The sequence below is a fragment of the Chenopodium album genome, chromosome 6 (assembly GCF_948465745.1).
Source record: "Chenopodium album chromosome 6, dcCheAlbu1.1, whole genome shotgun sequence".
Lineage (NCBI taxonomy): Eukaryota > Viridiplantae > Streptophyta > Magnoliopsida > Caryophyllales > Amaranthaceae > Chenopodium > Chenopodium album.
The window spans coordinates 913,952-937,868 of record NC_137839.1 but is presented as its reverse complement, the minus strand read 5'-3'; the positions used below and the strand labels follow the sequence as shown (position 1 = coordinate 937,868).

At 34.8% G+C, this 23,917-nt stretch overlaps 2 protein-coding genes across 2 annotated transcripts; both read left to right on the top strand.

Annotated features, from left to right (window-relative positions):
- The first annotated feature begins 309 nt into the window (after window positions 1-309).
- Window positions 310-2,552, top strand: LOC145635501 (uncharacterized). Its single transcript, XM_081686789.1, has one exon. It carries the CDS (start codon window positions 389-391, stop codon window positions 2,165-2,167), a length of 1,779 nt encoding a protein of 592 aa, XP_081542915.1. The 5' UTR covers window positions 310-388; the 3' UTR covers window positions 2,168-2,552.
- Window positions 2,553-5,891: 3,339 nt separating this feature from the next.
- LOC145635500 (villin-4-like) lies at window positions 5,892-23,004 on the top strand. Its single transcript, XM_081686788.1, has 24 exons — window positions 5,892-6,108; window positions 9,051-9,177; window positions 11,202-11,301; window positions 11,479-11,547; window positions 11,709-11,945; window positions 12,058-12,235; window positions 14,280-14,412; window positions 14,513-14,675; window positions 14,754-14,901; window positions 15,072-15,172; window positions 16,253-16,408; window positions 17,429-17,497; window positions 17,595-17,663; window positions 17,755-17,892; window positions 18,575-18,703; window positions 19,002-19,149; window positions 19,290-19,300; window positions 19,963-20,103; window positions 21,102-21,227; window positions 21,316-21,381; window positions 21,553-21,880; window positions 21,971-22,161; window positions 22,314-22,491; window positions 22,587-23,004. Exons 2-23 carry the CDS (start codon window positions 9,122-9,124, stop codon window positions 22,425-22,427), a joined length of 2,871 nt encoding a protein of 956 aa, XP_081542914.1. The 5' UTR covers window positions 5,892-6,108; window positions 9,051-9,121; the 3' UTR covers window positions 22,428-22,491; window positions 22,587-23,004.
- Window positions 23,005-23,917: the final 913 nt, after the last annotated feature.

Genomic DNA, 23,917 nt, shown 5'->3' with positions numbered 1-23,917 from the left:
CCAAATGAGCTTAAAGCTATTTGGTCTACAAACCCATCCGACCCATCATAGCATAGCCTAATTTTACTCTTGTTACTCGGCCTAATCTACCAAATTGGTAAATTAAAAAGAGTACTAGCAACAATTTGGTAAAAAAAGTTAACACCAAACGACAATTTTGTTTTTAATCTCAAACGACATTTAGACCGCCGGGTTTTGACCGGCCCGACCCTAAGCCCCAAACATTCACACGGCCGTGCAACCCGAGCCCGTGTTTGATAGTGTTAGGGTTTCCACCCTAAAAAGAAGTCACTCGAACTCTCTATCTTTCCCTCCTCCCTACAGAAAACTCAACCCCGCAATTTCTACGGCTTCTTCCTCTTTCTCTCTCCTCCTTTCTCCGTCATCAATGGCGGCCGAAGAACCCTCAGCCGTCTCCGAAACCACCATATCTATTTCCCTAATTAAGGGTTTAGCCTCCTGCGACACTTCTGTTCGTTCCAAATCCCTAAAAACCATTCTTAATTGGCTTTCTTCTCAAACCCTAGTTTCCGACGATGAATTCAAGAAGCTCTGGAAAGCTCTATTCTACTGTATGTGGCATTGCGACATGATTGAAAACCAAACCCAGCTTATCAATCGTCTTTCTAGTCTTCTCCCTACACTCCCTTATCCGCTTTCTCTCTCTTACTTCTCTCACTTCCTGCTTACTATGCGGAAGGAGTGGCCCGGCATTGATCACCTCAGGTTAGACAAATTCTACCTTTTGATTCGTTTTTTTGTTAGGAATTTGTTTGTTTTGTTGAAGGAATTGAACTGGGATTTGTCTGTTTTGGGGGAATTTGTTGGGGTTTTGGAGAACAAGGCTTTCTTCTTTGTTGATGATGAAGGGAAAGGGGATAATGGGTTGGGAAATGGGGTTACTTATCATGTTGTTTCGGTTTTTTGTGATGAAATTAAGCCATTTTTGCCATTGAATTTGGAGGTTTTGAACTTGTTGTTTCGACCCTTTGTTGGGGTTTTGAGTAAGAGTGATAATAAGGTGTTAGTGGGTAAAGTTAAGAGTAATGTTTTTGGTAATTTGATTAAGAATGCAAAGGGTTTGTTGGCGGCGAAGAAGTCGGGTGATGCCGAGGTTGATGAGAAGGGTGAGATGATGTTGTTTGGAACAATTGGTTTAGCAATGGGATATGGGACGAGGTTGTACGAGTTAGGTTCGTCTCCTGATTGTCTTCAGGGGAATAGGAAGGTAATATTTGGTTTACAAGAGGAGTTTTCGAAGTTAGAGAAAGAGAAGGCGGCTTTGGGTATCGATTTTTTGCTTCCTGAGTTTGATGGTGAGGTGCCCCTTGTGGTTTCTAGTAATGGTGATGTAAATGGGGTTGTAGAGGTTGAATTGCCTAAGAAAGAAGCTTCTAAAGAGAAGAAGTCAAAGAAGAAAAAGAAGAAGAATGAGGTTGCTAATCATGGTGGTGTAAGTGGGAATGATTCTAACGGCGATACTGATATGAGTTTGAGTGTGAGAATGAGTGTAGGGAATGAACTGGAGGAGAAGAAGTCAAAGAAGAAAAAGAAGAAGAATCAAGGTGGAGCTAGTGGGAATGATTCTAACGGCGATACTGATATGGTTAACATGAGTGAGAGTTCGAATTCAAAAGCTGAAGATGGAGGGAATGCACTAGAACTAGAATTAAATGAGGACATGATGTCGAATCTCCAAAAGCAGTTTGAGAAGATTGCTGCTGAGTCTGGATTGGATGGTGATGGTCTGAGTGCACTTGATTCTCCGAAACCTGTGCAAGTCAGTGGTAAGCCTGGTAAGAAGCGTAAGAGATCAAAGTCGGGGGCTAATGCCGATACAATTGGCCAGGATGATATTGAAAAGGGAGTTATGATGAACACGGAGGAGAAGAGTGGAAAGAGAGTTAGATTTGCTATGAAGAATAATATTGTTTGGAAACCTCATAATCCTTTACCTCCCCAAAATGTGAGGATACCTCCGTCTTCCACACCTAGAGGGAGTGCCCTTAAGAAGGGTGTGTCCCCCGGACCCATTAGAGATTCGTCTCTAGATGCCAAGAAGAAGAAGAGGAAACCTAGTCCGCTGAAGAAATCTAGGAAGGTGAAGAGCATATCCCCCTCAGTCAAACGTGTCAAGAAGAAGAAGGTCAAGTCATTATCTGCCTAGTTGCTTCTCCATCTTACTTTTGGGTGCAGAAGTTAGAAGCCCCCCGTGTTATATGGTGTGAAATCGAAGAGATGACTGTATTGTGCTTTGTGGATTTCTGTCTTGTTATGAGCCAGATAGTAGACTGATGAATGAGGCACAGAGAGTATGCTTATATATTTGGATTTTCTATAATACCATGAATCTATGATTGCCGTTTGATCATATGGAAAGGTAGATTATTGAATTAATTCTTTGCCTATACTTATGCGACATATTTCGTGATGTGAAATACTCGGCTTTGATCAGACTGATACTAAGTTTCAGGTGAATCAACCATAAGTTTTGTATTCAAATTTTTTTTCCCCAGATTCTACTTCAATTTTGCAACTTTGTTTTTCTAGGACATTGTAGTTTGCAACATGTTAACTTTGTTTTCTTACAGTCTAACCCAAAGATGTGTGGTTAGCTTAGAAATAGAAGCTGTTATATTTAGGAAGTAAATCCTTTCAAAAAATGCTGTTCTTTGCAAAACGAATTTCCCTTTGCTTGGTAAAAAATCTCAGATGAAGCCATTTACACTCTTGGCTGTTTCTGAAAATGGATCCGCGACCTGCTTTTCTTAGCAGATTATATGAAGAGGGGTTTGGATCCGCGACCTGCTTCATATATCCGCTCTGTGCCTCTGCCTTTTGTTACAAAGTATGCAAGCAATGCTGCAACTTCCCCAATTGTGTTTTGCAGTTTTGTTTACTAATTGAGTTTGTTAATGCATTTGTTGGCTTAAGAAATCATGAATTGTCCTGTTACATATGCATATCCATTTCACGTTCCTAGTCTTCCTATTGCTTGATGCTGAAACAATTGTGCATTGCTTAGCAGCGGAAGATGGTATCTACCCATCTTCAAATCCTAGCAAGAGCTTTTGCTTGTGATATCCGTAAATCGAGCATGTTTGCCTCGTAAGCCCTATTGACCATCAATGTAAAAGTGGCAAACTACCCATAAATCTTCAGTCAATTACTGAGTATGAGATTAGTCTCGCTAACCCTCTAGCATAGCTAGTTAGCTACTAAGCTCATAACCTAGTAAATTCATGATTTTTTTTGTTTATTTATTTATTTTTTGCACAAATGCACGGTTTTATTTCTGTACGTAGAGATATATTACTACCTCCGATTTTTTTTGTTGCAACTTTGGAATATTTTATATTTTACAAATAATACCTCAAAGTTGCAACTAATAAAAATCAGAAATAATAATAAAAATTACCTCCAAGGCAAGGGAAAATGGCAATGTCGTGCATCATGGTGATGACTAGTAAGTGGGCAGCAAGACTAACAACATAGTCACGAAATAAATAAATAAGGATGGATGAATCATCTTGTTTAGTGCTTTAGTCATCGTTGTATTTTTCTAAGGACCAAATATCTATTCAAAGTCTAATGCTTTCTACATTCAATTAACATTAATAATAGGAGTAGATAAAATCCATTTTTTTAATTTAAAATTTTATTTCCGTGGACTTCATTTACATTCAATTAACACTCTTGTGGAATACTTGGTTAAATCTTTTTAACAATACCTTAATTTCTCTCTTTTGTCTAATGGATATTACTTTGTATATAAGTGATGATTCTGACATTCTATAAATTGATTGTTATACTATCGTTTGTACGAGCACAATTTTTTTTTTTAATGCTCTACTCATAACGAGAAGTGCCAAAATTAATTTCCAAGCAATAAACATCCTATACTATTTGATCTTTGTAAAGCATAGCAATACTCATTTGTTTATTAGAGGCTTTTCTAAACCCTTTTAAGGAGAGGACAAATACTTAGTAAAATAATGGGAAGTCCTACCTTTTTTTCATCCCATACAAAATAGTACTCATAAACCCATGTGCATATAGCTTAGTAAAAACTCAATTTTCTTAATTATTTACCACTTTCCTTACAAAAATTGTAAATTCTACCCTATGTAATAATTGAGATTAATTAGTACAACAAGGTGTTATTAGAAGGGGCCTAATCTAAAGGCTAAAAGGGTGTTAAAAAAGGGCAAAAGAATGAAATAGTTATACCCCACAACTAAGTCACTTTTTCTTGGGCTTTTGTTGTTTTATTTTTTAAGAAATGAAGAGTCACTTTCATGGGCTTTGATTCTATTGGCCGGTCACCGCCCACCTCTCATTCTCTCTCCTCACAAAGCGGAAGTCAGCAACATTACCAGCCTTAAAGTTTTATTCTTCTTGCATCTTTTTTTGCCCTAAATAAATATTCTTGTACTACCAATATCATTACGCCATATTTTAGTTTTTCATAAACTGATTAATTTAATTAGCTTAATAATAGGATTATGTGAACTCAATAAAAAATTCTGATTTTTAATACTTTAGACTAGTCAAATGGGTCATCGAACTGGTCGGTTAGCTCATACTCTCGTGCAAATTTCAAAGAATCCTTAGTTTTAGTTTTACAATTTGATTTGGTCCAAAACTTGGAAAAAAATCGATTCAAATTGGTAATTCAAGGTCCTTTAAATTATACATTATTTAAAGAAGGTTTACATATGATAGAAACTTATGTAATTGTAATTCTATAGTGAAAATATTAAAACTCATTTATATTTTGTACTCATTTATTGTGATTAGGATATTGGAAAATACTAGTAAATTTTTTGTAAAAATAAAAATTGCATTTTTTGTATAAGAACCCTGGCTCAAAATTAGACCATAACTAACAATTCCAATTCGATATTTGATTCACTAATAGAGACAATTTTGGTCTTATTGGTTTTGATCTAGTTAGATTTTGGACCAGTGCACAATCCTATATTCACTACATGTAAGATTATATGCCCAGGAATCCAAGACAATTTGAAGTAAAACTTGACTCGACAAATATCATTATTTAGCATGCATCTATATCGGTAGGTGACATAACAATGTGCTATCAACAATTCTAAATTACGTATGATGGTGATGTATATCTCGAGCCTTAAAAGTTTAAACTTTAGGCTAATATAAGACGCTTAAACAACATGCATTTATTTATTTTTGAAACCAAACAACATGAATTTTAGAGATAAGTCGTGAGTGATACCAAATTTCTTTCTTCTAATAATATTATAAGTGATTTATTTATGTATTTAGGAATGTAACAATTTCATATCATTAATTGAAATCTAACGGATTCACATCAGGTCGAGTTTGATCTAATTTACTGGGCCGGCCGTTAGGTCCAAAGTTGATTCAGTTTGACCATATCAAACAAAATCGAGTTTATGGTCACAAAATGCTCAAAAATAATTTATTTACCTCCTAGTACGATGTCATATTCTGTTTTTTTTTTGTTTCCCTTGTCTTCTTTTTAAAAAAAAAATTATGATTTTTATCTTGTCTTTACGTTGAATAAGAACAAAAAAAAAAAAAAAAAAAAAAAAAAACTAAATCAACAATTTCCCACCTGTAAATGATTCGATGTAAAAGAGTCCCAAATTGGCAAATTACCCATTAATTAACTTTACATTATTTGATGTTTTTCCATGTCACTTTCCTTAATTAATTTTCTTCATCTTTAACCTCTCTTTCTCTCTCTAAATCTGGGCACATTTCATTGATTTTAATTTCCAAAAGTATGTTTGATTTTCTGATTAATTTATGATTAATCAAGATTAAATTACCCCCAAAATTATTGGCATAATTAATTAAATATAATTTTTGTTTTTGCAACAGATCATCTCTGTATTGTGGGGGCCGTTAGTGATAAGCACGCCTGGCACTCTCATAATTCCCTCCAAACGCCTTTCTCTCTCTTCCTCTCTTTCTCTCTCCTTACTTTCTCTCTCTTCCCAAATCCATTCAAGGGTCTTCATTTCACAATTTCATCATCAAAGGTTGAATCTTTTGAACTGTTGCTGTTTTTTTAGCTTTGGATTTCTACCGTCTTCTTGTAATAAGGTAAATTTATTGACTTATTTCTTTTAATTTGTTTTGCTGCAAGCTATATTTATTTATTTTGTTTAATTTTGAGAATTTTTGGTTTTTATTTGATAGATTTGTTCTATTTATTGTTAATTTTGAGAACTTGGGTGTGTTAGAATTAATATTGTTTTGTTATTTTTATTTGTTTTTAATCTATTGACTACTTTTTTCTGGGGTGGGGTGAGGTGGGTTCTTGTTGAATTTGGGTTTTTTGATCTGTTTGAGTAATGTTGATCCAGAGAAACGGGTTAGATTGATAAGGGTATTTTTTGGGTGAATGTAATTTAGCTCATTTTGTATTTGATGGGTGTGTTGGGTGTGGATTTCAATGGTATTGGTTGGGTTTTGTTGAATTTTAATAAGGTGGAAGAGGGGTGGATTTCAGTGTCTTGAAAGAAATGTTGTCTGTTTAGATTGGATGGTTGTGGAGTTTTTGGCATTTTCGAGATCGAACAAAAATGTATGTTCCAATTTCCATTCCTTGTGTCTGATTGAGAGCCAAGCTGCGTGACGGCACCGGCTAATGACATTTTCTTTGAGATTTGGATGACATGAATTGTCTACTTGGTTGCCATTCTCAAAGGGTTTTGTTTTTGGATGAGTATCTACCAAATGCCGTCATTTCCTTTTCTTTGCAAGTTCCAAGACCATTGGATTGGGTGTTTGCTGCCTCGGCCTTTTACTGTAGCTGAATGCCTCGTGGATTTGGTAGTCTATCCACATATTGCTGTCTGCCATGCCTCGCTTCTCATCATGTTTTATGTTGTTAACTGTCAACTTTGGCCTAATGCTTCAAAATTATTCTTGAACTTGTTGATGTAATAGAGTATATTGCATGGCTTATTGAATCGATCTTTTGGTCCTGCGGGGGATGAAGGGGGGGGTGGTTGTTGGGATGAGGATGATAGTTTCACCATTATCCTGAAGCTTCAGAGGATTAGTTTGAGCTTTTACCAGACTCTATGCAGTACATTTGGTTCAGAGGTCAGTAATAGATTGGTGTTGGTATCGAAGGTTCTGTGCTATCTGCTGGGGCTATTTCTGTGGATACTAGAAAGCATTTTAAATAAGGAGTCTTTGAGAAGACAAGGTCAATATTAATGAGGTGTCTGCGTAATAGTAACACTCGTTTTGGGGTTCTCTTTCGTGCCTTTATGACTTGTTGATACTTTGTTGAAGTCATGAGAAGTGCTGCATTGAGTTATAGGCACCTGTGCTGTGCATATGGCTGGAGCACAAACATCCAAGCTTGTTGTTCAATGTAGATTGCAAGGTAGGGTATCAATTAGCATGGACAAACATTGTGTGGAGTTGAATCTGTTAGAAAAGCAGAGGTCTGCTTGTTCAGAAACCATACAGGCCCCAAGGTGGATATTGTGATCTATTATCAGCATACAAAGATTGTTAAATGACTTATCTTTCCCCTTCCCATAGGCTCGTTGATTTGATATCATTTAGAATGCCTAAACTGTAGATCTGTCCAATGTTTCTGGTGAAGGAAATAATTTTGGTATTGGGTTTTGCAGCTGGAAGATGGTGCCTGTTATCAATACTTTTAAATGTATTGCCCCTTGATGGGTAATAATATCTTTGGATAGGTTGTCCATCTGTGTTTATTGAGGGGGTTTTAGTACACCTATGTCTACATGAAAGATACTTGTAGCTTTATATATAAACCAATTGGAATGGCGCTACAGGCTAGTTGCCTGAAGAATCTCCAACTTCATTTTTCTAACCAATGCTGTATCACTTAGATTCAGGATGAAATATTTTATTATCCAAAATTTAGTCACAAACTGTCAAGGGAGTATGCCTGCCTTGCTAATAAGCAAAACTTTATATCCTAGTGGAGTAGGGGGTGCCTGAAGGTGCAAGGAGAGAGGATATATGGATAACCGATCACAATTTCTTTTATTATTGTGCTATGCTGTGACACACACACACACACACACACACACACACACACACACACACAGGGATCCAAGGAGAAGATTTTTAACACACACTGACACACATATTGGGATCCAAGGAGAAGAATTTAACACACACTGTCAAACATATTGGGATCCAAGGAGAAGGATTAAGATTTTTAACACACACACAGACTCACACATTGGGATCCAAGGAGAAGAAAGATAAATCATATTTGAGTGGATAGAAGTTGCACATTTGGTTCAAAATATATGCACATTCAATCAAACATATATGCATATAGAATCCTTCTCATCTTTCTCATTTTAAGGATTTACTCATTTAACGTATAGTAACTTCACCTGCTTTGATTTAACTGAATGAAGTTAGCACCAAGGCCACCAAACTGCCAAAGGGCCAAATGCCGTTATATATTGGTTGACTTCAATCTCATAATTGAAATTAGTTCCTTACTTCTTGAAGAGAGCATTATAATGGTAGTTTGGAACACAACTGTCACCTAATTTTTATGATGCAAGCTATGAGAGCATGCACAAATTCAGTAGTTAATTAGCATTGCATATAAAGATCTCTTCTTTATATAATTAACATTTATATTGGATACAAGAGATATATCCTCAGAATTTGGTAATAAAAGATTAAAGGCTTCCCATTAATTTGATTATAGTGGACTGTCCTATAGTTAAGGAGATTCATTTACAGGTCTTAGAAGTACCTCAGCTATTGAAGCATATCTTTGTTGTTTATACTTTTTCTTTGGTTTTTTTCCAAGCAGCTAGAAATGTTGATGCTTCTTTTGATAATCAGCATTCCAATTTACAGTATTGATTATCTGTTTTAATTGTCAAAAAATTCTATCATTTGTTTTGTGCTTTATTTCTATTGGCATTTCTGTCTTTTTCCTCTTCCTTCTTAGGGAGAAATGTGACATGAAATGCAAAGCAGTTTAAACTTTTTCTGATGCATTCTTTGTATTTTTTTCCCAGGTTTTTTTTTCTGCTACTTGATTCAAAAGTTCTGTTGTTGATCTATTCGAAAATATCTTAATTCCTACAGTATGTCTGTTTCCCTGAGAGATCTTGATCCAGCATTCCAGGGAGCCGGTCAAAAGGCGTATCCTTTATTCTATTAATATATTTGAGTATCTGCTTCAGTTTTTTTTCCTTCTTTTTTGCATTAATATGTTACGCATATATTCAACTACTTTGTATTTTACTTATTTTACCATTTTAGGGCATTCTCTTTTCATCTTATTCTTGCTGCCTTGATCTTATTTTTGCTCAATTGAACTTATTGTTTTTCGAACTGGTTGAATAGATGGGGATGATTATTCCATTCAATTTACACAAGTATTTATATACGATGAGAATAATTAGGCTGTGATTTACAGAATAATTGACAAACATAAATCCCTAAACTAGTGGGCATAATATATTCACCAAAATATTGATAATTTTGACCTTGATTAGCTCAATCCTTATCACTTTGTGGCCTCCCACACCGTCTACTTGATGATGATGATAATGACAAAAGTGTTTATGTGGATGTTAGGTCACGGGAATATGGGATGGTGGTGGTAGTTTTGGTTATGTGGATAGACAAACGTGGGTAGTAGGTGGTGGGCATGGTTTTGGCTATTAATTGATGATTGATGTGTTGTAAAATGGTGGTGGTGAATGTGGTTTTGGTCGGCATCTATGAAGGGTAGCAGATGAGGAGAGACTGAGAGAGTAGTTGAGTGGTGGTGATGAACGTGACTATGGTGGATGGAGGGAAAACATAAGAGAGAATTTGAGTGATGAACCGTGGCTTAAGGAGGAGAAAGAAGTTGGGTGGTGGGTATAATGGAATTGTGGGGGGTCAGGTAGGATGGAGAGAGGAAAGATAGGAGGGAGAAGAAGAGTGATAACAAAAAATAAAAAATAAACTAGTACTTGTTTTACAGGTTGCAAGTCATTTTGGATCTTTGGAGAAGAGTATGCCTAATGTTTGGATTATTTTGGTAAAATGTAGTAGGTATTAAACTGAGAAGAGATGCAATAGTAGGATTATTCATATTAATTTTTCCTATTATTTATTAGTTGTAGTATTATCTTACATCTCCTGTTGCAAAAACATATTTTTTTTTGAGGAAACTGTTGCATAAACATATGCAGAAATCTAAAACTATTATACTCATAAATCATGATCAAGATGTACCTAACATAAAAATTTATGCTAATGTCATTTGACCTGCAATAATCATGTGAATAATGCGATTATGGTTAGTCTGAAGAAATTATTGGGACTCTTTGTATTCCTTGAAGTCAAGAATGAAAGATGTGCTTCATAAAACAAGTGGTCTGAACTAAAATTTTAACAAGCAACATCTTAATTAAGAAACAAAATGATGGGAGAATGTTTATACTCCCTACATTATTGAACACGTTATGTTTTGTTGCTGGAGATCAAACTCCGACTACATATTCCTCTTAAAGTGTAATGATGAAAGTTATAAAAGATTATATTATGAAAGTTACAAAGTATAATTTTAGCAGCATACTATTTATGAATTTATCAACCTTGTTTGAGAGCAATTCATCATCAAAGTTAAGACGGAAAGTGAAATGCCATTTATATATGGACGGAGGGAGTAGTGATTATAGTTTGTTTCAAACAGGTTATTTACTGGATGAGATTATTATAGGAGAGGGAAATTGTGTTCAAAATTAAGCAAACAACTTGCTTAGCGAATATTCACAATCCTTTTCGGATCAGCCAAAGAGGTCTTTGTGAAATTCTTCTAAATATGTACTCTAATAGTAGCCATCCATATATAGTCTCAACTCTCAAGTGAATGTTGTAGGAGCAACCTTTTTTGGTTTTCAGGACCATGTAGTCCTGCTGCCATCCTAATCTTGGTTTTCAGGACCATGTATATTTGTTTTTTGCACAAACTAATTTAAACATAATGACATTGAATATTCTGGCCTTATCATTTTGTTTAGCAATCAGTGATATTATAAGGTCTATATGGTCTACGAACTAGAATCTGTAACTATGATGTGGGTAACAAAGACAAGATGCTTATGCCGTATAAAAGTTATGAAGTACATTTTTATGATGCACAACACTTTTATTTCCTTGACAACTTGTAGAGGATTGGAAATATGGCGCATTGAGAATTTTCGACCTGTACGTGTCCCGAGCTCATCCTATGGAAAGTTTTATACGGGAGATTCTTACATTGTTTTGAAGGTAAATATTGTTTGGAACTTTGCCTTGTGCTTAATTTTCCCTCCTTCATCCTGGTACTGTTAAAGTTCTAGTCCTGTTACTTTGTTTTGAGTGGCTTGGACTTAGCTGCATTTCTTTTCCTGGAAATTTTTGTAGTTTACAAACTCTAATGTTGTTTTTTTTTATTTGCTTTATTAGACAACAGCATTAAAGAGTGGTGCATTGCGTCAAGATATACATTATTGGCTTGGTAAAGATACTTCTCAAGTAAGTCTATATACAATTTGTTCACAACTGTTGTATGGAACAACTGTTGACAAGAATAGTAGAAATTTTTGACCTTGTTAATTGCTAAAATTTCTAATACAGAGACTTTTGTGGGATGAGTTACATATTTAAAGTTATAAACATTGATTTTCATCAAATAGGATGAAGCTGGTGCTGCTGCTGTAAAAACTGTGGAGTTAGATGCCGCTTTGGGAGGTCGCGCTGTTCAATATAGAGAAGTGCAGGGCCATGAAACTGAGAAGTTTCTTTCATATTTTAAACCATGTATTATCCCCCTGGAAGGGGGAGTTGCATCTGGTTTCAAGCATCATGAAGCTGAAGAATATAAGTCACGCCTTTATGTCTGCCGAGGGAAACATGTAGTTCATGTAAACGAGGCAAGTTAATGACCTTCACTGATATGATGATGGATTCATGGGCCACTGGTTTTATATGTGCCTTTGACCTGCGTCATTGTTTTTGTCTAATGGCATGATATTGTGCTTGCAGGTTCCTTGCGCTCGATCCTCTTTAAATCACGATGATATATTCATTTTGGACACTGAATCTAAAATTTTTCAATTCAATGGCTCCAACTCTTCCATTCAAGAGAGAGCTAAAGCATTGGAAGTTGTTCAGTATATTAAAGACAACAATCATCATGGAAAATGTGATATAGCTGCAATTGGTAAGTGTATCTTCTTAGATGGATGAACTCTACGAGCTTATATCTATAAAAAGACAACATCAGGTGACTAATTTGTTGCAATCTCTTTGTCTAAAACATCTCACTATTATACTTCCGCTTTAAATCAAAGAGTGTGGTCTAGTTTAGCAATGATGGGTGACAATAATAATCTCTTTAGTGGAATATTGCTTTGAAATTCAGTCCCTCTCTGCACGAAGTTATTACAAGCTTATACGAAATTAGGCTTTTCTAAAGTGAACCTAGGTTGTTTATATTGCCTCTTATATTAGGTCCAATTTTAAGGAGTTAATGTAGGGGATGGTATATTGGAGTATGAGCATGGGATCAGGTCTTCTCCATTCTCATTTTTGTCGTCTTTTTTTTTTATTTGTCATTCCATCCAATCTTTTCTGATGGTAAATGGTGGTATTCCTTCCCTGGAATGTCGACAATAGGAAAATATATAATCTATTGGGCCTAGGCCTTCTTTATCGTTAATTTGTTGTTCTTTGTTGGATTTTATGGACCTGAGAGCGCGAGGGGGCAAATTTTTCCGTCTTTTCTGCAGATTCCTACAAAGTACTCCTAACTCATAAGTCTCCTAAGTCTTGCCTTTTTCCTTGTCTCTGCCTAAAGTTGCTACTTAAAGGCCTGCAACAGTTGAAGCCCTGAAGGGTTAATGGCTCAAAGAGCCAATGATGCCTCTGTGTGATACTGTGATGTATCTTGTTAATGAAGTAAATCTCAAGTGTGTGTGTAAAGTATTGCAAGCTTGCTACCTAGTGCCGCTAGTGGCATCAGCTTTTACAAGGGATATGTCCTGCTATGTTTGGAGTACTAGCAGAGTAGCAGTTGCAGCCTTGCAGGTTCTTCTCGTGAGTTTAAATAGGCATAGATGGTAATAAGTCCTCTGCCTTTCAGCTTCTTGGTTATTTGTAATGTGGTGGGTAGTGAGGAATGATAATGTCTTCTGAAATCAAGTTTCTTAATAAACTTTTGTCCGGTTATTCGGCATAGAGACGATAGAGTAGAAACTCCTTTTTCCTTTCTCTTTGAAGTTATGCTTCCTGGGTTTTTCTTGGAATGTCAGTTACTAATGTAAGACATAATTGAAGTTTTTTTATTATTTTTTTTTAATTTTTTTTATTATATATATATATATATATATATATAGGGGGAGGCTCTCGTGAGAATTTTTCTTATGTGAGAATTTTTCTTATGTGAGAACACTCTTTATGTTCTAAATTTTTACTTGTATGTTCTAAATTTTAAATCTGATGTTCTAAACTTTTCCTTAGGTGTTCTAAATTAAATCAAATGTTCTAATTTAGTATTCACATGTTCTAAACCATAAATTAGTTAAGTTTAATATCATAAATTTTAAATAACTTGTTCCAAAATTTTAACTTAGCCGACCCCACTTTTGGGATTAAGGCTTTGATTGATTGATTGATTGATTGATTGTTCTAAATTTTAAAATGTGTGTTATAAGATTTTTAATTATATGTTCCAGATTTTAAAGCATATGTTCTATATTTTTACTCGTATGCTCTAAATTTTTTACTCACACTTTCTATATTCTATATTTGTTTGTTCTAAATTTTTATTCACATGTTCATAATCTTAAATCAAATGTTCTAAATTTTACTCATATGTTTAAAATTTCATAAAACAGATTTTATAAATTTTTAATCACTTGTTATAATTCTTAAATCAAATGTTCTAAACATATTACTTACTTAGATGTTCTAAATTATTACTCAGATGTTCTAAATTTTAATTTCAGACGCATGTTCTAAATTTTTACTCGTATGTTCTAAACTTTTACTCACATGTTCTAAATTTAAAATCAGTTCTCATATAAGTATGAATTCTCACATATGAACCTATTCTCACCGGATCCCTCCCCTATATATATATATATATATATTGGATGATGCCTATCCAACGATACTTTTCTTGTATTTGAAAAATCTAGTCATCTAAAAATTAAGTTTGTAACTAGTGGTTGCTTTTAGATTTATGTGCTTCAATGCTTTTACAGAGGATGGGAAACTGATGGCTGATGCTGAATCTGGTGAATTTTGGGGTTTTTTTGGCGGGTTTGCTCCGCTACCAAGGAAAACAGCTAGTGAAGGTCCCAAGAGTGCTGATCCTACTCCTGCCAAGCTTTTCCGGTAAGGTTTATTCGTTATTGTTACTTTTGGCTCTTATATTAATGTTTTGGCTTTAAAACAACCAATTGATTCTGCTCGTGTTTTATTTTTGTCTTTTAAGCGTTGAGAAGGGACAGGCAGAACCAGAAGAATCTGATTCATTAACAAGGGATATGTTAAATACGAATAAATGCTATATTCTGGACTGTGGTACTGAGGTTTTTGTATGGATAGGAAGAAGTACCACTCTTGATGAGAGAAAAAGTGCAAGTGGGGCAGCAGAAGTAAGTTTTGATCCTTATTTTATCTCTTTCTATGTTGATATGGGATACCTTCTTATTTCTCGTGTCGTTTATGAACAGGAATTGCTTCGGAGCCTTGACCGATCAAAGTCTCATATAATCCGTGTAATTGAGGGATTTGAGACAGTGGCCTTCAAAACAAATTTTGATTCATGGCCTCCAACTGCTGAGGTTGCTGTATCTGAAGATGGAAGAGGCAAGGTTGCTGGTAAGTGATTGGGATTTTCTGATGTAGTTTTTGAAAAGTATTGAAAGTCAGGCTCTTGTGCCACAAGTTAGCCCTTATTTCACTTCTTTTTTGGATCATGATTCTATTCAGAATTTACCTTTCATATGCTTTTGCATTTGAAACTTTCAACTCTTTTTTTGTCTATCCAGCTCTTCTCAAACGCCAGGGTGTCAATGTAAAGGGCCTTGTGAAAGCTGAACCTGCAAAGGATGTGCCTCAAGTTTACATTGACTGCACAGGAAATTTGCAGGTATAGTATGTATGGATGCCATTATCTTTATTTGTCAGTCAGATTTATTTTATCCAGACAAGTTTCTAGTTCTGGGTGCCAGAGCTTGAATTTCTGACTTTGACATGTCATTACTCAATTATTTTATTGACATAGGGACCTGTCAATTTTTATTTTCGCAAATGTGGGTATGAAGCACTTATGAAATACATTTCTGGTTCCAAAAGACTTTTGCATGTACCTTTTTCATGTAAATTGTTTGCAAGCAAACAATTAGTTCAGGCTGACTTGTTTGCTTGTTTTTATTCTTCTTATCTTGGGAACATGTTCAAAAAAGAATATTTTGTTATATCTAATCGCTTCAACTACTTTTTTTTTTTTTTTTTTATATAGTTTATAAAAACATGTGTAGTAGAAAGACTAAGAGAAATGTGACCCTTACACCAAAGGAGGTCTGATTAGAAAAAGTTCTCAAGCTATTGTGAATTTGTGATATTAATTATCTTTAAAATCAAAATCTGTAAAGTAGTGTTTAGATGCTATACCTTGACTTCAGCTATACAAAAGCTTCCTTGAAATGGGTACTTGAATTCTTTTAAAGCATATTACCAAATTTCTAGCAGAACCGTCTTCCATTATTCAGCAGGCCAATCTTCATCCTTCTTTTCCAAGCTACAAGAACATTTCTTACAGAATAAACATGGACCTAGCTTAACCCAAACTAGGATAAAGGTGAGTGCCAAAGAGAAAGAACCTAAGGACAGATGAGCAACAGTTGATTTTCTATTTAAATGCAAACATGAAGTGTGATATATTTCCAACTTTTGAATTCTTACTGTTCTGGTATCAGTGTGCAACTTTATCACCTACATTGACGCTCTTCTCCAACATTGCACCAAATACAGCAATTGCTACCACATTACTTTTCCTGCACTCATAGATGCTGCTTCTGCTGTAAATCCCACGAGTGGCGTAACAATCTTGTTATAGCTTCTAATGTTTTTGCCCACACTCACAGATGCTGCTTCTGCTGTAAATCCCATGAGTGGCGTAACAATCTTGTTATAGCTTCTAATGTTTTTGTTTACAATGGTTGTACAGGTTTGGCGTGTCAATGGTAGTAAGAAGAGTCTCCTCTCTGCTTCTGATCAGTCAAAGTTCTACAGTGGAGACTGCTACATCTTTCAGTACTCTTACCCTGGAGAAGATAAGGAGGAACAACTTATTGGAACATGGATTGGGAAGCAAAGCATTGAGGTTAGTATTTAAAGTTTCTGTTTCTTAGCACAGTTAGCAGTCAAAGACTTGCTTGGATCAGAAGTATATTTTGGAAAATGAAATGAAATTGCAATTGTTCGACCACCAATGCATTTACGACTTAGAATCAAAATTTGATGTGAAATTCCAAAAGATGACTGATTATTGAGTAGCATTGCTGTTATGAATTTGAGGATAGGCGTAAGCTCTCTTCTCACCTTATTTTAACTTATGTCAGGCAATATAACCTTATTTTAACTTATGTCAGGCAATATAAGTGCATACAAATTAAGCTTTGGGCCAATAAAACCATTACAATAAGTTCTAATAGGTCATAGGTGCAAACAAGTACAGATAATTTTAGGCTGGTAAATAAGATAGTCAGGTGTAGAGGACACGACTTTGGTGTTTGATATATGTGGAACACAGGCAACAATAAACATTAGTTGAGAAAACAAAAAAAAGAATCAGGAACCCACAGATTTACATGATTCAGGGTATTTGACTTGGTCCAAAGTTGGGAGGTTGATAGCTTTTAATGACACCTTTTTATAAGACATATAAACCCTTAACATCCCTTTAATTCCCAGAACCATAAAGAATATCTAAAACAGTAAGCTGTAGCCATCTCGGACTTAAATATCAAAATCAAGTCTGAATAGAAAACTGCCCAATAACCCTTTGTGACGGCAGTAATTCCCTTGCTTCGATCAGTGTGAGGCAATAATGCCCATAATCATCATGAACTAGTCACATGCACAGATTAATCATCAAAAAAATAAAGTTCGGCAAGGTGAAAATGATTTTTATCTGAACAAATATGAAATAGTGCTCTTAATCCTGGTGCCTTTTCATATCCTTTTCATGTATGAATGTATTATTCATTTATTTGTATTACGTTTCTATTTTTATATCCACACAAATACACACATACAGACAGTTTCAAATAATTTGTGGCCACGTGAATATGTGATGGCCTCCTTGCTTTGCACTGATCGTGCATGTTGTTTATGCATACAGGAGGAACAAATATCAGCCACAACTCTGGCTACCAAGATGGTAGAAAACATGAAGTTTGTGCCCACTCAGGTACCATATCATTACTGTTACACAAGCATTTCCACATTTCTCTGACGAGGCTTGTTTTTATAACCTGGAACTAATATTCAATACTCTTTTTTGTAAGGCTCGATTTTACGAAGGAAGTGAGCCAATCCAGTTCTTTGCCATCTTTCAAAGTTTTATTGTTTTCAAGGTGTGTATTTACTCAAAATTTTCAATCTTACCAGTAAAATATTCATTAGTATCTCAACTTTGATTGTGGATGAAATTTCATGAAAATTCAGGGTGGACTAAGTGAAGGATACAAAAATTACATTGCTGAGAAGGAGGTTACTGATGACACATACACAGAAGATGGACTTGCTTTGTTTCGAGTTCAGGGTTCTGGACCTGAAAATATGCAAGCTATTCAAGTAGATCCGGTGTGTATGTTTACTGTATTTTTTACACTTGCATAGTTATGGCGTATTTATGGAAATAGTTAAGACTATAGCCTTTCTCCAGCAAAATCTCTTTGTGAAAGTCTTCAAAGTGTAATTTGACCTTAGCAACTATGATGTACCTAGGAAACTTAAATGGGCAATCTGGCTCTTATTCCTCCACATAATTATCGTATGTATTTTAAATCTAAATTGGCATGTTCTTTGGTGTTAGCCCAACCTTTGAAATAAAATCAATTTCTAGGATGTCCTCAATTAATGGATGTTTCTGTCTAAAGATGGCGGCTTGGAATAGTAATCAAAGGCATTGAGATATACCTTTTTGTCCCACCCCTAAATATGAGTGGAAGATTGTGTTTGAAAGGTTGACAAGAACTTATTTTCTGAGGTATTAATGCATCAGGAAGGAGGATTAAAAGTTCTATTTCTAGTTTAGATCTTCTGAAATTGTCAAAGGCTCCTTAAAATAGGCCTATTATTTTTGTTGGGGCAAGGGGGAAGGATGTGAGGAGATGCTTGGGTTGTGTTCAAGCTCTCAACGATTATAATCTGTGTTTTTTTATTTTATTTATTTTATTTATTTTTTTATCATGAGATTCAATTTTCATCATCATCTGCTTATTCATATTACTTTCATTTATCTAATCATGGTTAATTGCATCAGGTACCATCATCTTTAAATTCTTCATACTGTTACATATTGCATAGTGGCTCCACTGTATTTTCATGGTCTGGAAATCTCACGTCAGCAGAGGACCAGGAACTTGTTGAGAGGCAGTTGGATATCATCAAGGTTGGGAAATCTTTCTCTTCCACTCTAACCCCTGAAGACAAGGAGAGATCACTTGTTTCTTTCATTTGTGGTGATTCCTTGTTAAGTTGTTGTTTAGTTTGTGTTGCTCATTAATTTTTTAGTTGTTATTTTTATTATTATTGAAGTTTATTTTTTACATTTGTAAGATTATTTTCTGGCACCATCTGGATTCTGGGGTGCTCACCACTTAGTACTTTATACTAGCTGGGTTGTGGGGAGTTCTAGCTTAGTATTGATAGAACCAATAATTTATTCTAGTCTACATGTCTTTCTGCAGCCAAACTTGCAGTGCAAAACACAAAAAGAAGGAGCAGAATCTGAACTGTTCTGGCAGTTGCTAGGAGAGAAATCTGAATACCCAAGCCAGAAGATTGCTAGAGAACCTGAAAATGATCCTCATTTATTTTCTGTCCACTTTTCTAAAGGTCTTAAGCATTATTATTAGTATTATGTATTCTATCTTATATGACTTTTTTTTTTTTAATATATATATATATATCCGCTGACATTTTCCTGTTTTCTTTTCTCTTTTATTGCTGGTTGATGAATTGCTGTTGGTCCCCAGGAGTTTTGAAGGTGTGTAAATTATGCAAGTTTCTCTTACATTTAAGCACTATTATCTTCGATACACTCCTGTTATAGTTCATTTTTCCTGATTAGACTAGTGGTGTGCAATTTTGGACAAGAGCATTTTTATGTATCGTACTGGAGTAGTCTTCTGCACCTTCAGTCCTTTATAAGGAAAGTGGGATGACTTTTCATAAAAAATTTTAATTCGTGGGCCTTTTCAATTTCATTCGAAGCAATATTACTAGTAGTCAACTATAGAAACACTGGTAGGCTGCAGTTCTAAAACCCAAAATCTGAGAGAACTTGATGTGGTGGTACAATCACTTCTTTGCCCTGCAAAAGTTATCAACTAGTCTGACTACAATACTATGTGAATACATATTTTGTGACTATTGTTGATTGTCTTGGACTCATAATGGAGTAACTAATACCAAATAACTTTACGATAGGGGATTCTAATTTCTTTATGAGTGCAGACTCACTTCTCTCATAGTGAATTCCATGACAATATCTGCGATTGCAAGTTAAGAAATGGACTTTGTTGAGTTACCTCTGAATATTTGGTAGTATTGATCACTTTACGATGCATAACTGTGAAATTTTTCATAATTTAATATTTGGTTTTAGTTTTTTCAATTAAATATCAGCTAATTTAATGTTAATCACAGGTGGCAGAAATATATAACTTCTCTCAGGATGATCTAATGACTGAAGATATTTTTATATTGGATTGTCACTCGGATATATTTGTGTGGGTTGGACAACAAGTGGATTCCAAGACCAAAATGCAAGCTTTGACTATCGGGGAGGTAACTTTTTACTTTGTAGGGAGCTATATTTTGCTTCAGACTTCACTGCAGATTGTCTTGAAATATTGCAATGCTGTTTTATATTAATATTTAAGACAGAAATATATGATTGGATCAGAGTATTGAGAACTTGTAATGCAGCAGAAGAGGACAAATACACCACTGAAAGCTAGTAATGAAAAGTTGTCTGCCAGTTTATCAGTCATACTATAAATCATTTAAAAAACACTCTTAAAATAAAGGGACATCCTCCAAAGAACTATAAAGAGTATAAAAACACAATCAGAAGACTGATGATTTAACATTTGTTATTTCAATTTTACTTATTAGCTTCATGATATCTACTCTAGGGTTTCATTGTTTTCACTTGGTAATTAATTACTTAACCTGATTCTTTTTATTCATTGGGAATTTGGGTTTTATCTGAGCTTACTGCAACTTTTCATTTGTTATTATAGATGCGAGTTTCACTTTACTTGCCGTCCTTTGCACTTATTGGAATTTATCTAGCTATCTTCTAAAGATCTAATTTTTTTTTTTTTTGGTTTGAGGTGAAATAAAATCTTACTAAAATGCTGAATCATAATTGAGTTATCTAATATTCTTCGAGGCCCACTTTCTCACACCATCCATTTCTAGACTTTCATGAAAAGAGAATAGTTGATTAGATGAACCTTTACTGCTAGAGTGGGCTGTGTGACAGTTATTTATTTATTTATGTTAGTGGAGCTTTGGAATGAATACTGTATCATTCATTCGTTTATTCAATTTCACTGAAGGATGACTTAACAGAAAACCTTCCACAGATTGTGCTGTACGCCTGTACTTTTAAAGCAAAGAATTTAGTTATTCCTCTTATAACTTGGTTTCTAGTTAGTAGAGCCAATACCACTCTTGTACTCGTCATGATTTCTATTAATCTAATCTTTTAACATTTTTATTTTATCAGGATGTGTTCCCTTGTGATAATTCTGAACTGTGATCTTGTTTTGTGACAGAAATTTGTGGAACGTGATTTTCTTCTAGAAAAGCTCTCCCCTAAAGTGCCTATATACGTGGTCATGGAAGGGGGCGAACCCCCTTTCTTCACTCGCTTTTTTACATGGGACGCGGAAAGATCAACTGTTAGTATTCCAGTATTTTTTGCATGATTTCATGATTGAAAGCATCATTTCAAACTTAATTTACATTTTATTTTTTATTTTGGGACAGATTCATGGTAACTCATTCCAGAGAAAATTATCATCTCTAAAGAATGGAGGGACCCCCTCAGTGAATGTAAGTGCACTTCAGTAACCACTGCAGTTGCATATCCATCCTCGTTATATTTCATTTAACTTGTATCACAATTGTCAATGTTGTATGCTTGATATAGTTGAAAAAGCTAACAGTTTTATCTTGTGATTCTGTTTTATGTATTGTCTGATTGATTATTTGATGTGTATCCAGAAACCAAAGAGGAGAACACCTGTATCATATGGGGGAAGGTCCAGTGTGCCAGATAAATCACAGGGCCGTTCAAGGAGTATGTCTTTCAGCCCAGACCGTGTGCGGGTGAGAGGCAGGTCTCCTGCATTTAATGCACTTGCTGCTACTTTTGAGAGCCAAAATACCAGGAATCTTTCAACACCACCTCCTGTTGTTAGAAAGCTTTATCCAAAATCAGTCACCCCAGATTCCGCCAATTCAGCTCCAAAAGCTGCTGCTATTTTAGCACTTACTTCAACTTTTGAGCAAACTCCACGAGAACCTGTTATTATACCCCGCTCTCGTAAAGGTGAGCATTCTTGAAGTTTCTGTGTTGATATATAGTAGAATTTTATTCCTCTGTATCAAACTTATAAGAATCCTTTGTTCTCTGCTAAAGTGAATACAGAATCTCCTAAAGAAACACCAAAGCCGGAATCAAATTCCAAGGAGAATTCCATGGGTAGCATACAAGAGGATTCCAAGGAGGATGAGGCTGAAGACGAGGAGGGACTCACCATATACCCATATGATCGTTTGAAGACAATATCAACTGATCCTATTTCTGATATTGATGTCACTAAGCGAGAGGTCTGTCTCTTCTGTTTCCTTATTGCTTGTTTGAGCTTCCACCCCCTTATACCAAGGGGAAAAAAAAAGCACATAGAAAAAGTTTATTTGAACATCTAATAGCGTGGTTGTACCAAGTTCAGGCTTCTTATTAACTTGCTATGTTTGTGCAGACTTACCTCTCTGCAGCGGAGTTCAAGGAAAAATTCGGGATGGCAAAAGAAGCTTTCTATAAACTACCTAAGTGGAAGCAGAATAAGCTAAAAATGGCCTTGCACTTGTTTTGAGCATCGTCAGCAGGTCTCAGTTTTCTTTGGAATTGCATATTGAAGGATCTTGCCTTATGAATCTGTATGAACTCTATGAACTCCATCTACAGTTCTTGGTATCTTCTGATTCATCTCACTGCTTTACAGCAATTCTGACTATCCTGTGTTTTTCTGCAGTGATACTTCATTCATCTTGGTGTGAAGGGACAGCATCAGTGTTTTTAGGCTGCTTCTGCTCCCAATAACTTGCCCTTTTTATTTATTTATTTTTTTTTATTTTTTTTTTTGTAATAGATGGGTTATTAGAAATTTATTTGATGAACATTTTTTTTCCCCGATCCCTGCACCGGAGCAGGTGGTTTGGTACGTAGTTTTGGTTCAATTTAGCGAAGTCATATTCTTTAGGTCACAGCATGGTTGTGAGCTTGCATTTTTGTTTTGATTCCATTCGAGTCTTTGTTGAAGATTAATTGAGGAATTATAGAATTTTTAAAGTCAGTGCCATTTAGGTTGTACTGATTACTGAAGAGCCAAGGGGTTAAGGTTTGTACAGAAGAGTGTAAAAATCTAGTCAAGAGTTAAATCATTTTTTTTTTATAAAAATAATAATAAGGTGTGTATTTTTCTTTTATAATATTTCACTTATAATTGTTATGGTTTGGTTAAATAATTGATGCATGTTTGTTTTAAAAAAATAAATAACTGATGCATGTATGTGGCGATGAGTTTTCCTGACACCATTCGAGGTGTGGTTGGTACACAATACTTGATGCATTCTATAGTTCGAATGAGCTTCAAGGGCATTATATATTACTTTGTACAACGTATAAATAAGCCCTTCGAGTTTGCTATTAGGTTATAAAACCTATTACTACGCATGATATCAGTGTGAAATAACTATGTCAAAGTATTTAAAAATCCACCATGCAAAAGAAAGTTTGAAGTCTAATTTTTTTTACTATTAATTGAATCCTCAGGAATTTTAATAGTCTTTTAAATAAATAGGAAAAAAGAAGCTACTCGTATAACTTATTAAAATATGGCCATTTAATATGATGATATGTTTCAATAAACTTTGACATAATTCAACCGTACGAATAAGATGCTTCATACTATTGCTTATTTTATTTGTTGTAAGTTTTTTTAGTACAACCATTTTAAACTTATTCTAATAGAGAAACTAATTCATCCGTTATTGTAAAACAAATTCAAACAATTAAAGAAAGTATTTGAACACTCTTTGGAGTGAAGAAAGAAGATCACGAGAGTAATTAAAAAAAAAACATAGAAGGGCAAGAGGTGCACAAAGATCAGATTAATCTATCCTCTGCTCATTATACTTAAACTTCAACCACTGGTCCACTACTCCAATGGTACGTCTTATGTTTAAAATATTTGTTAAAAAAAGTTACCATATTCATAAACTTGAAGGTTTAATGTTTAATTTTATACAAGTCTATTTAACAACACTCTATAATAACAAAAAATAATCTCATTTTATTTTATTT

Bases quoted from the DNA above. Each gene is read 5' to 3' on its own strand.
- LOC145635501 (XM_081686789.1), top strand. From the start codon at position 389: ATGGCGGCCGAAGAACCCTCAGCCGTCTCCGAAACCACCATATCTATT.
- LOC145635500 (XM_081686788.1), top strand. From the start codon at position 9,122: ATGTCTGTTTCCCTGAGAGATCTTGATCCAGCATTCCAGGGAGCCGGT. The intron at 17,498-17,594 runs GTACCATATCAT...CTTTTTTGTAAG, and splicing joins TGAAGTTTGTGCCCACTCAG to GCTCGATTTTACGAAGGAAG. The intron at 21,228-21,315 runs GTTAGTATTCCA...ATTTTGGGACAG, and splicing joins GGGACGCGGAAAGATCAACT to ATTCATGGTAACTCATTCCA.